The sequence below is a fragment of the Mercenaria mercenaria genome, chromosome 10 (assembly GCF_021730395.1).
Source record: "Mercenaria mercenaria strain notata chromosome 10, MADL_Memer_1, whole genome shotgun sequence".
Lineage (NCBI taxonomy): Eukaryota > Metazoa > Mollusca > Bivalvia > Venerida > Veneridae > Mercenaria > Mercenaria mercenaria.
The window spans coordinates 38,258,240-38,271,082 of NC_069370.1; the positions used below are offsets into that span (position 1 = coordinate 38,258,240).

The following is a 12,843-nucleotide window of genomic DNA, read 5'->3' on the forward strand; positions in this document are numbered from 1 at the left end:
TTATGCTTTGCGTCATTTCTTAACCGCTTGATAGATGAATTACACTGAGAAATAATTTATGATTGGTCACCTCATGATTAACGATATATTTCAAAAGATTTGTAAGATATCAAAAGAAACTGGATGAACTTTGTAACATAAAAATGAAAATTACTTTTCTGGAGAGTTGACTTCATATCACGGGATGAAAATCTACCACCCCTTAAAACATCACAAATATAGTTACAGTTCCATAAGCGAATCTGATTATGCAATTATGGCATTCATATCCAACATATGTGTGTGCATCCCAGCAAAGTGAAAAAATAGAAATCCCCACTCGAACTGGTTCAAATTTTACGTCAAAAGTACTCAGGTGTGAGTATGTGCCGAAAGGACAGACGCTTCCAGTATCCTTAACAGAATCTTTTGTGAGTTAAATTTGCTAATGCATTATAAACACATTGAATATTTCAATTGCTTTAATAATTTTGATTACAAAGTAAATAAGTATTTGGCTAATTAACAGGGTACTTTCAGAAGAAAGCTATTGACCTGGAAAATGAAGACATATCATATGCAAATGAGATGGCAGCACTGATTGAAATTTTAGTGCTCATCATAATGTATTGTTTTCCCCGCTTCCGATCTCATTTTCCGCGCTTCTGGTGTCATTTTCCCTGCTTCTGGTCCCATTGTACCCATACATATTTAGCAATTATAACAGTTGAAAAAGGTTTAAAAACTATTGGAAAATGACAGCACAGGGTTAAAACAGTCGTCTAGAAAGTAGAGTTACATTGCAAAGCAGAAAAACACGTATAGGCACTTTATTCAATTGTTTGATAGACAATATATTCTCTTAGAGCTTTTCTTAATAGTTTTATACTAGAATAGCGTTAGTGCATGTTGATTTCGTTTCATAACATCTGCAGAATCTCTCTGGGATACGTTATTGGACTCCAATGTATAAAACGATTAAAGAAATCAATTTAGTTTAGCCCTAATTTTCTTAACGCTTAAGAAATTGCTTTCTTTGTAAATTTAAGACAATAATGTGTAAAACATTGTTTGTATATGGCTTTTATGATATTATATGATTTGGTCGTCAAATAGATAACATATAAACATAATATTTTTACATTTTGTTTACATTGCAAAGTGATAGCTACAACATATTATTATTATTATTATACCAGATTTATATAGCGCCCTTTTCATGATCAATTTCACGTTCAAAGGCGCTTAACATAGTTCAAATGCAGCCACACAGGGCGCATAATTCATCCTCTACTAGTACAGACACAGAGCCATCTGACCAGAGGGACAGAGTGAGACAAAGCCCCCACGACAGAGAGATCAGAAATCAGATACAGGCTTGTCCGGCTAACTTAGCCTAGCTCGTTGCGAATAGACAGCCTGGTTCTTTAACGTGCCCAGTGTATAGCACTGATACACGCAAGGATTGCCTGGGTTCCTGACCAGTACACCTCTAGTTGGGCGGGAAACACTGAAAAGCGTTTCTGAAAATTCCCGAGTAGCTGCCGGGGATCGAACCCCCGACCTCAGGATTGGAAGGCCAGTGTGCAAACCACTGAGCTATCCGTCCACCACGAACATATGTAAAATGTCACGAATACATTATAGACAGTCAAGAAAGCCAGTGGGGGTTAAAAGTTTCATTTAGTGTATAATATCCGCATGCATATGACATCACAAATAATGATCTTCAAACTGCGATCAGCGCGTGCATACATAGCGTGCGTTCGTGTGTGCGTGGGCATGTCAAAGATAGCCCGTGTGTGCCACTCCTCTACAAGACTGTTAATAACTCTCCGTAAGAGTCCGTAAGATAATGAAGATGCTTCAATGCCAGAAGCATCCCTAGTTCTTTAGTGTCCCATGTGTTAAAAAAGCTCAGGTACTCGTATGGGACCCTTACCTGAATGTTAAGTTCTTTTGCGCTGGAGGAGTGGGGGGATTGAACTCAAGAAGACCGGGCCGCTATGTTCGCTCTAACATAAATACACAGAATACTAGTACATGTAATTGTTAAACAATTTGAATTTCTTATTTATCAAACGTGCTACAAGTTTTATTTATTTAACAAAGTCATCCTTTATAAATGGAAATACAAACACGGTCAAATTGGTATATAAATGTCGTTAAAGAAGAGTCAGAATGTGGTCTTTATTTGCCGGTAACCTTTATTTGCGAGTTAAATGAATTGACTTTGTACATTTGTTTAAAATTAAATTCAGAGATAAAGGGTCTCTGTAGTTATATAATATTAACGCCTCTGGGTCACTTTGTCGAAAATAACAGAAAAAGAAAAAAAACATATGCATAGATCTGTTTACAAATGTTCTTCTATTACAGATGTAATGACTAGTATTACATACTCGTTTCTATTCCCCGTTAAGTTACACTGGTACTGGAAACGTCAATATTTTTCCATACACTGACGCCTGAATTTCATATCGGGTGCATGACGTAATTCAGTGTTTGTTGTTGCACTAGTTTTTCTATTTAGCTCAATATATTGACAATCCTATTCAAGCTATTGAACAAATTTATGATATTTACATTATATTTATACGTGTAGATGTGTATGTAATAAAAAGGTTGTTATCTTTGCATCGGGAAATATGCACTCGTTCTTTAGCGGAAGAATATATTTCCGCTGAAGAACTCGTGCATATTTCCCGACACAAAGCTAATAACCTATAAGTATACGCTTGAGCTATTCAAATATTACCTCTACCTTTGTATTTTCATGATCAATATCGTCAAGGAAGTAATATGTACTTATACAGAGGTATAGATAAAGTAGAATGCAGAAAGATATTGACATTTTGATTAAAGCGATAAATACGAGTATGTTTGATATACATTTTCGTTCTTGTAAATCATGGACTGATAAAAAGAGACCGCTTTACACATTATAAAACTTACGTAAGGTAAAACTTGACTATTTTGTGGAGTTGACTGTATATGAACAAAATAGACTTAGTTATTTTATACTGCACGGAGAATATAAATATTACCTAATAAACATGGCAACATCACGAAATTACAGTAAATCCGTAACAGCCGCATCGGACGAAATTAAGGATATTTATTGTGAGCCCTGTGTTGGTGATGGAAAACAGACAGAAGCGGAAGGATTCTGTGTGGACTGTTCAGAGTATCTGTGTGGACAATGTTATAACAGTCACGGGAGATTTAAAGCGTTCAAACACCATGTGCTCCAGGATAGGAAAAATATGCCTGTTGATGTAGCAAGAACCGGTGTATTTGATGTGTGCGTAGATAAGTGTTCTAAACATCCAACAAAGGTTACTGAATACTTTTGTCGGTCATGTGACACACTTGGATGTAATGCGTGCATCACTACAAATCATCGCCAATGCCAAAATGTCGACCACGTACCGGACATTGTTATAGATCTAGAAAACAACGAGAAATTCAAAGAGTTTGCTGAATATTTCGATAAAAGAATTACATTGCTAAAAGAAAGAAAGGACATAATTAATTCAAGAAAAACTGAAGCAGAGGAAATGAAAAAGCAGGCAAAAGCAGAGCTTAAAAAGCAGCGTAATAAGATGAACAAGTTTTTCGACCATCTTGAGGCTGAAATGGACAAAAAGATAACGGGCATTGACAAAAATAACAAGGATACACTAAAAGCAGCGTCAGAAAGATGTAATATCATAAATGATGAACTCAACAAAATGAAAACTGCCATAGAGACAAACAGGAAAAATGGACAAAAATGTGAACTATTCATAAAGATGAAAAGATCAAAACTGGAAATGGAAAAGCTTGACAGTCAGTTCGAAATGCTTTATGAAGAGAGCAAGGTACAAAGATATAAAATGGTGCAATCCGCTCAGACAGAGGAAATAATGAAAAACACAACTGAAATATGCAGAATGGTAACTGCAAAACTTGTTTCAGAGATTGATGTAAGCTCTCGCAAAGACAAGAAAAAAACATACATAAGTGGGATGTCAGTGGTACAGAGAGATTACCTTGTTGTTGCAGACAGTAACAACAAAACAGTAAAAATAATAGATACAAGAAATGGCAGAGTAACGTCTGAAATAACTTTGGATTGTGATTATGTTCGGACAGTCACAAATGTCAAGGGCGGTCAAATTGTAGTTTTACTGACATCTTATGAGCCTGAATGCCAGAGTAATTTTCTCACACTGACTGTATCAGCGTCTGGTGTGCTAAGTAAAGGTAACGTGATAACAACAAAAAGACCGGCTTGCGATGTTGTTGGCATTGCACAACATCTCTATGTGTTACATTGCAATGAAATGATAGTGCTCGATATGCATGGAAAAGTTCTGCAAACAATAGGTTGTGACTGCAGTTCCTTTCCTTCCATAGCTGCAAGTCCTGACAAGAAAACCATGTACTTAACAGACTATGTCAATAACAGTGTAACGAGTATGACCGTGGAAGGCAAGATCACAGCAACCTACAAGGATAAGGATCTAGATAACCCCTTTGGTATAACAGTAGACGACGAGGGCTTTGTTTATGTAAGAAGTAAGGGAGGGATTCATCAGTTGACAAAGGACTGTACTAAGGTTCAAATTATCTTAGACGACGTGCTTGGTAGAGGCATAACCCATTCTGATGCAGATAATAGACTCTATGTGGCTGAACTTGAGAAAGTGAAAGTGTATGAACTGAAGTAGTACGTTATAATATAATCAAAGTTCAAAAATGTACATATTAGACCCTCTGCAGGATGCTTCAGATATGTATACTACTGACTTAATAAAGAAGATTTCTGAATTACAGGACATGTCAATATATAACACTTTTAAGTTAAACAAGAGCTCGTCGAACACAAAATGCCACCTCAAAATCAATCCTAGGCCCAAACATTCTCAAGTTATCGTCTGGAAACGGTTTAACTGTTTCGGGTCACTGTGACCTTTGACCTACTTACCTCAAAATCAATAGGGGTCATCTGCTAGTTATGAACAAGCTTCCTTTAAACTTTCATGATACTAGGCCCCAGGGTTCTCAAGTCATCGTCCGGAAACGGTTTAATTGTTTCAGGTCACTGTGACCTTTAAGTTTTACCTACTGACCTCAAAATCGATAGGGGTCATCTGCCGGTCATGAACAAGCTCCCTATCAACTTTCATGATCCTAGGGCCCAGGGTTCTCAAGTTATCATCCGAAAACGGTTTAATTGTTTCAGGTCACTGTGACCTTGACCTTTGACCTACTGACTTGAAAATCAATAGGGGTCATCTGCTAGTTATGACCAACCTCCTTATCAACTTTCATGATCCTACGCCCAAGCATTCTTGAGTTATCATCCGGAAACCGTTATACTGTTCCGGGTCACTGTGACCTTGACCTTAGATCTACTGATCTCAAAATCAAAAGGGGTCATCTGCTGGTTATGTCCAACCTCCATATCAACTTTCATGATCCTAGGCCGAAGCATTCTTGAGTTATCATCCGGAAACTGAATGGTCTACGGACCGACAGACCGAAATCTGCAAAACAATATACCCCACCTTTTTCGAAGTGGGGCATAAATACTATGAACGTCTTGAAATAGTAAATATTTGATAATTTCCCATATCTGTTAATCTTCTGTCGATAATGAAAATGAAACTTGCTGTTGGGATATTTTAAACAAGTAAAATTACCATAAGTTACCGTAATGTGAACCAAAAATTGACGTGTTTTGACTAAACTTGTATATTCTAAACTTATACTCAACTCGCTCTAGCGTTAATTTTGAAGTAATTTTGTTGTTGCTGTGATTTTCCTGCCTTATAACGAAATCCGTTTGCTTGTCATTATTGACTAATTGTGCACTGGCTTATTTAATTCTCTGAAGAATCATTCACGTGCTATGTCGCCGTATAATTATATACATTTAAACGTGACGTATCCCTTTTTCCCTGCGGAGTGCTCTTTGAATGTGGCTTTTCTCTCTTTACAACCATCACATGGCACTTAAAGACTTGTTTTTGTGATCGTCAATAGAATTTTTAAGATTAACCTTTGGAAGCATATAACACAACCAAACAAAATGATTGCGGACTTGTTTTGATTAGGTCTGTTTATCTATTATAGGTAATAAATGTGAAACTGCCCTCATTGTTCTGTTATAATAGTAAAACTGAATGGATTGATTAAAATCCGAATCTAAATTCATGATGAATTGTCTCAAAGATATGAACTCGACACAATTTGAGGCAGCAGCGTTACAAGAATCACATTCTGCATGTCTTGATTAAGATGTGGCTTCCGATATTTTCACTTTAATGTTACTTTCTATAGCATGTTTGCTCTCTTGTTGTTTAGCTGTTGTGAATAATGTGTTGCTTTATTACCTATTATTTATGAAATGGAAAGCAAGTGACAAAAGAAGATCACGGCTATCAAAGTCACTAATGACATTTGATTACACTTTGATTCTGAAGCAATTTGTATCATTTCATTATAAATGCTCTCAATTTTCTTGCTACAGTTTGGAATTTTGACAAAGAGAGGTGATGCATAGTTTCTCTTAAGTGTTTCTCTTAATGTTCCAGTATATCCAGGAATATTCCACCATATAGTAAAAATTAGTTTTCAAATATTAAAAAATATTTTGAATATTCTGTCATCCTTGTAAATATTTCAAAATAAATACAATAGTCTTCTTCATTTCATATCTATCTAGTTAACTATATGCCTTGTATCTTGGTTTGCTATCACTAAAAGATAACAGTTTTGACAATCTTGTTCTCACTTTAAATACCTGCATATTTTATTTTGTTTGTTAGTCTTGGTTTACCACCGCTTTGCAACAAAAATTCAGTCATGTAATGTTGTGCAGTTAACCCAACTAGTGTTCCTGGACTCTGTGGCAGAACTAATATGTTCTGTGCTAAGTCCTTCGTATTAAACAGGTGGCAGTCGAATGACTTCAGACACAATATCTTTATTGAATCGTCATTCATCCAGATATCTGACTCGAGACCCTATGATTCATAGATATGTGTTCTTCCTATTGAGCTAACTGGTTTGGTTTTGTGTATCTCCTCATAAACTATTATTTCTGAAAATCAAAGTTTTTTTTGTTTTTTTTTATAAAACTCGATTTTGATTTTTACTCACATGAATGACTGCTCATGATCATATGAATGCACAGATTGATAATATTGTGTGTTTTATTGAAATTCCATCTAAAATAGCAGTTAATGGATGGTGTAATATATTTTTAGGTAATTTAGGAGTTAACAGAAGAAAAATATCTTAAAATTTACCCATTGCAGTTTAAATAAATCAGTATTTGATAATTATGACTTCAATTTCTTCTTAAATATCTTTAAACAAGAGGACCATGATGGTCCTGAATCGCTCACCTGTCCCCACATGACCCAGTTTTGAACTGAGTATGACGTCGTTTTTTTCATTTATTTGACACAGTGACCTAGTTTTTGAGCTCATGTGACCCAGTTTTGAACCTGACTTAGATATCATCAAGATCAAAAATTCTGACCAATTTTCATGAAGATCCATTGAAAAATATGGCCTCTAGAGAGGTCACAAGGTTTTTTATTATTTGACCTACTGGCCTAGTTATTGACGACACGTGACCCAGTTTCAAACTTGACCTAGATATCATCCAGGTGAACATTCTAATTTTCATGAAGATCCATTCAAAAGTATGGTCTCTAGAGGGGTCACAAGGTTTTTCTATTTTTAGACCTACTGACCTAGTTTTTGACCACAGTTAACCCAGTTTCGAACTTGACCTAGATATCATCAAGTTGAACATTCAGACCAACTTTCATACAGATCCCAGAAAAATATGGCCTCTAGAGAGGTCACAAGGTTTTTGTATTATCTGACCTACTGACCTAGTTATTGATGGCATGTGACCCAGTTTTAAACTTGACCTAGATATCATCAAGGTGAACATTCTGACCAATTTTCATGAAGATCTATTCAATAGTATGGCTTCTAGAGAGGTCACAATGTTTTTCTATTTTTAGACCTACTGACCTAGTTTTTGACCACAGTTAACCCAGTTTCGAACCTGGCCTAGATATCATCAAGATAAACATTCAGACCAACTTTCATATAGATCCCATGAAAAATATGGTCTCTAGAGAGGTCACAAGGTTTTTTTATTATCTGACCTACTGACCTAGTTTTTGATGACACATAACCCAGTTTCAAACTTGACCTAGATATCATCAAGATGAAAATTCTAACTAACTTTCATGAAGATCTGTTGAAAAGTATGGCTTCTAGAGAGGTCACAAGGTTTTTCTATCTTTAGACCTACTGACCTAGTTTTGGACCGCACGTAACCCAGTTTCGAACTTGACCTAGATATCATCAAGATGTACATTCTGACCAACTTTCATAAAGATCCCATGGAAAATGTGATCTCTAGAATGGTAACAAGCAAAAGTTTACGCACAGACGGACGACAGATGCTGCGCGATCACAAAAGCTCACTTTGTCACAAAGTGACATGTGAGCTAAAAAAACAATGGCAGTGGTAATGTTTTTAAAGTGTGTTACGGAAAATAATCTGACTGTCTGACAAGTAAAGAAGAATATCCTTATAGAACAAAATAACTAATATTAATTATGTTTCTAGAATATTTTCTAAATAACTGATGCAATAAAACAGGGTTGTTGAAATGGTAACGTAACATGTGTAATGTAGCTCCGATACGGAAGCAAGTTTCTTTTCGGAAACTACGCTCTATTGACGTAAGTTCTTTCAAACAAGACATCTCAGCGTCCCTTGCACTAAATACGCTTCCAGAAGGCGCAGACGTGGATCAGCTAGTAAATGCATATTCAAAAGGATTATCCTTACTGATAGATAAACACGCTCCTTTACGCACAAAAACTATCGTTCTTCGACCTAGCTGTCCGTGGTTTACAGACGAACTTCATGAGGCTAAACACTTAAAACGCAAGCTTGAGCGGAAGTGGCGTAAATCCAAACTAACAATCGACCATCAACTTTATAGGGACCAATGTGCTACCATGAATAAACTCCTAATTCAGGCCCGAACCGACTACTTCTCTGATAAGGTGAAGTCGTGTGGCACTAACCACAAAAGTTTGGCCAAGATAACCAAAAATCTACTAGGAGACAGCCAAGATGCTTCCCGTCCCTCTAACACATCACCAAAGGAACTTGCGCAGAAGTTTAGTGACTTTTTCATCGAGAAAATTGAGAACATTAGGAATGATATTATTTCGCATAGCCAAACTGATCGTGATTCAGTAGACTTGCATTGTCCAGAACACCAAGAAGTAGCAAACTGTCTTATTGATTTGGCTCCTACAACGATAGAAGAGGTAGAACAAATTATACAAAAATCTCCAAACAAATCCTGCGAACTTGACCCTTTACCAACATGGCTTCTGAAGAAATGTCTCGATGAGCTCTTGCCGCTGATAACAAACATCATAAATACATCAATGGAATTAGGTTATGTACCAAAAGAGTTTAAAAGTGCTAGGATAAGACCCCTGCTTAAGAAACCAGGTCTTGAACCAAACATCTCAAAAACTACAGGCCTGTATCTAACCTCCCTTTCATTTCAAAAATCTTAGAAAAGGTAGTAGATGCGCGTCTTGAGCGGCACTTGAGTGAAAATGAGCTACATGAGGGACTGCAGTCTGCTTACAGAAAGTTTCATTCAACTGAGTCGGCTTTGATAAAGGTACAGAATGACATCCTCACATCTCTCGATCAAAATTCTGTAACAGTCCTCGTGCTACTCGATCTTTCTGCGGCTTTCGACACGATTGATCACCAAACACTGTTACAACCGGCTCGAACATCATTTTGGAGTCACACACAAAGCACTTGCATGGATGTCATCATATCTTAGTGACCGCTATCAAACTGTATGCGTTGATGGTGAGTTGTCGACGCCTACGTTGATGAAATACAGTGTGCCCCAGGGATCAGTGCTTGGTCCAAAGAACTATATCATGTACACTAAACCCGTGGGTGCCATATGCAGACGTCATGGACTTCTTCATCATTTCTACGCTGATGACTCTCAATTATACCTATCTTTTAAGCCGATAGAGGCTGTGGCCAGAAGTGAAGCTTTGCGCCGCATTGAGAGCTGTCTGACTGAAATTGTCTCGTGGATGAATTCCAACATGCTGAAGCTCAATGCTGACAAAACTGAGGTAATGCTATTGACATCAAAGCGTAACTCCAAGTACATTGATGACGTTTCTGTGAAGGTCGGTGATTCTGTGATAAAATCCACGAAATGTGTTAGGAATCTTGGAGCAGTATTTGACAGCGGTATGGATATGGAACAACAAGTCAACTCGGTGTGCCGGCTGGATATGCACAACTTCGCAGAATAGGTCACATCAGACGGTATCTTACCAGTGATGCCACAAAAACCCTTATAAACAGCCTGGTTACTTCACGGTTAGACTACTGTAATGCCTTGTTAAGTGGTATACCAAACAGCACACTTAACAAGTTGCAACATGTCCAGAACACTGCAGCTCGCGTAATCACTAAGACGCCCCGTCGCAATCATATAACACCGGTTCTGAAGGAGCTTCACTGGTTGCCAGTGAAATACAGGGTGCAGTACAAGGTTCTGACCCACACCTTTAAGGCGTTACACAATCAGTCCCCTGCCTATATTAGGGATATGCTAGAAGTGTATAAACCGGTCAGGACCCTAAGATCGCAAGACACGCTGTCACTGGTTATGCCAAAATCTAATACCATGATGTATGGCAATCGCAGCTTTTCGTGCACTGCTCCAAAGCTTTGGAACTCTCTTCCTGTCAAAATCAGGGAAGCTGACACGCTAGCTGCTTTCAAAAGCCTGCTCAAAACCCACTTTTTTGTACAATATTTTGTTAACTGACCGATACATTTATTTTTTTTTATCTTGTTTTTTTTTAAATTATACTTGTTTTCATTCATGATTTTTGTTAATGTGGAATGCATTATCTTTGTATACGTATTTGTTTGTATTTTTGCAATTTATTCTGTAAAGCACTTTTGAACGTGTACAAGTGCATGAAAAGAGTGCTATATAAATGTGGTATAATAATAATAATAATAATAATAATATGTTACATTATAATTCCTCCTCCAATGAAGCACTTACTCTATGTCTGCGAACAATATACATCAAATAAAATTGTTATTTCATTGATAACAATTAATTGTATCATTTAATTCAGTTTTAGTGGTCTCAGTTTTTAGCTCACATGTCACAAAGTGACAAGGTGAGCTTTTGTGATCGCGCAGCGTCCGTCGTCCGTCCGTCCGTGCGTCCGTCCGTCAGTCCGTGCGTAAACTTTTGCTTGTGAACACTCTAGAGGTCACATTTTTCACGGGATCTTTATGAAAGTTGATCAGAATGTTCATCTTGATGATATCTAGGTCAAGTTCGAAACTGGGTCACGTGTGGTCTTAAACTAGGTCAGTAGGTCTAAAAATAGAAAAACATTGTGACCTCTCTAGAGGCCATACTTCTCAATGGAACTTCATGAAAGTTGGTCAGAATGTTAACCTTGATGATATCTAGGTCAAGTTTGAAACTGGGTTACATGCCATCAAAAACTAGGTCAGTAGGTCAAATAATAAAAAAACCTTGTGACCTCTCTAGAGGCAATATTTTTCATGGGATCTGTATGAAGGTTGGTCTGAATGTTCATCTTAATGATATCTAGGGCAAGTTCGAAACTGGGTCAACTGCGGTCAAAAACTAGGTCAGTAGGTCTAAAAATAGAAAAACCTTGTGACCTCTCTAGAGGCCATACTTTTCAATGGATCTTCATGAAAATTGGTCAGAATGTTCAACTTGATGATGTCTAGGTTTAGTTCGAAACTGGGTCACGTGACATCAAAAACTAGGTCAATAGGTCAAATAATAAAAAAACTTCGTGACCTCTCTAGAGGCCATATTTTTCATGGGATCTGTATGAAAGTTGGTCTGAATGTTCATCTTGATGATATCTAGGTCAAGTTCGAAACTGGGTCAACTGTGATCACAAACTAGGTCAGTAGGTCTTAAAATAGAAAAACCTTGTGACCTCTTTTAGAGGCCATACTTTTCAATGGATCTTCATGAAAATTGGTCAGAATGTTCAACTTGATGATGTCAAGGTCAAGTTTAAAACTGGGTCATGTGACATCAAAAACTAGGTCAGTAGGTCAAATAATATAAAAACCTTGTGACCTCTCTAGAGGCCAAATTATTCATGGGATCTGTATGAAGGTTGGTCTGAATGTTCATCTTGATGATATCTAGGTCAAATTCGAAACTGGGTCAACTGCGGTCAAAAACTAGGTCCGTAGATCTAAAAATAGAAAAACCTTTTGACCTCTCTAGTGGCCATATTTTTCAATGGATCTTCATGAAAATTGGTCTGAATGTTCCACTTGATGATATCTAGGCAAAGTTCGAAACTGGGTCATGTGCGGTCAAAAAACTAGGTCATTAGGTCAGATAAGAGAAAAATCTTGTGACCTCTCTAGAGGCCATATTTTTCATGAGATCTTCATGAAAATTGATCAGAATATCTAGGTCAAATTCAAAAGTGGGTCACATGAGCTCAAAAACTAGGTCACTAAGTCAAATAATAGAAAAAACGACATCATACTCAGTTGAAAACTGGGTCACATGGGGACAGGTGAGCGATTCAGGACCATCATGGTCCTCTTGTTTTATTTGCTGTTTGTGTTTCAACCAGTAGGGGACTAATAACCAAAACTATAGAAGTTATGTAATACACAAGATAAAAACTTCAATATGTGTTATCATTTTATTCTCATGAACATTCTAAATTTATTCATCA

At 37.1% G+C, this 12,843-nt stretch overlaps 1 protein-coding gene across 1 annotated transcript; it reads left to right on the plus strand.

The window, feature by feature from the left end:
- The first annotated feature begins 3,035 nt into the window (after positions 1 to 3,035).
- LOC128546400 (uncharacterized) lies at positions 3,036 to 4,694 on the plus strand. The gene has a single exon (XM_053516883.1). It carries the CDS (start codon positions 3,036 to 3,038, stop codon positions 4,692 to 4,694), a length of 1,659 nt encoding a protein of 552 aa, XP_053372858.1.
- Positions 4,695 to 12,843: the final 8,149 nt, after the last annotated feature.

Excerpts from the sequence above, each read along its gene's own strand:
- LOC128546400 (XM_053516883.1), top strand. The coding sequence starts at position 3,036 with ATGGCAACATCACGAAATTACAGTAAATCCGTAACAGCCGCATCGGAC.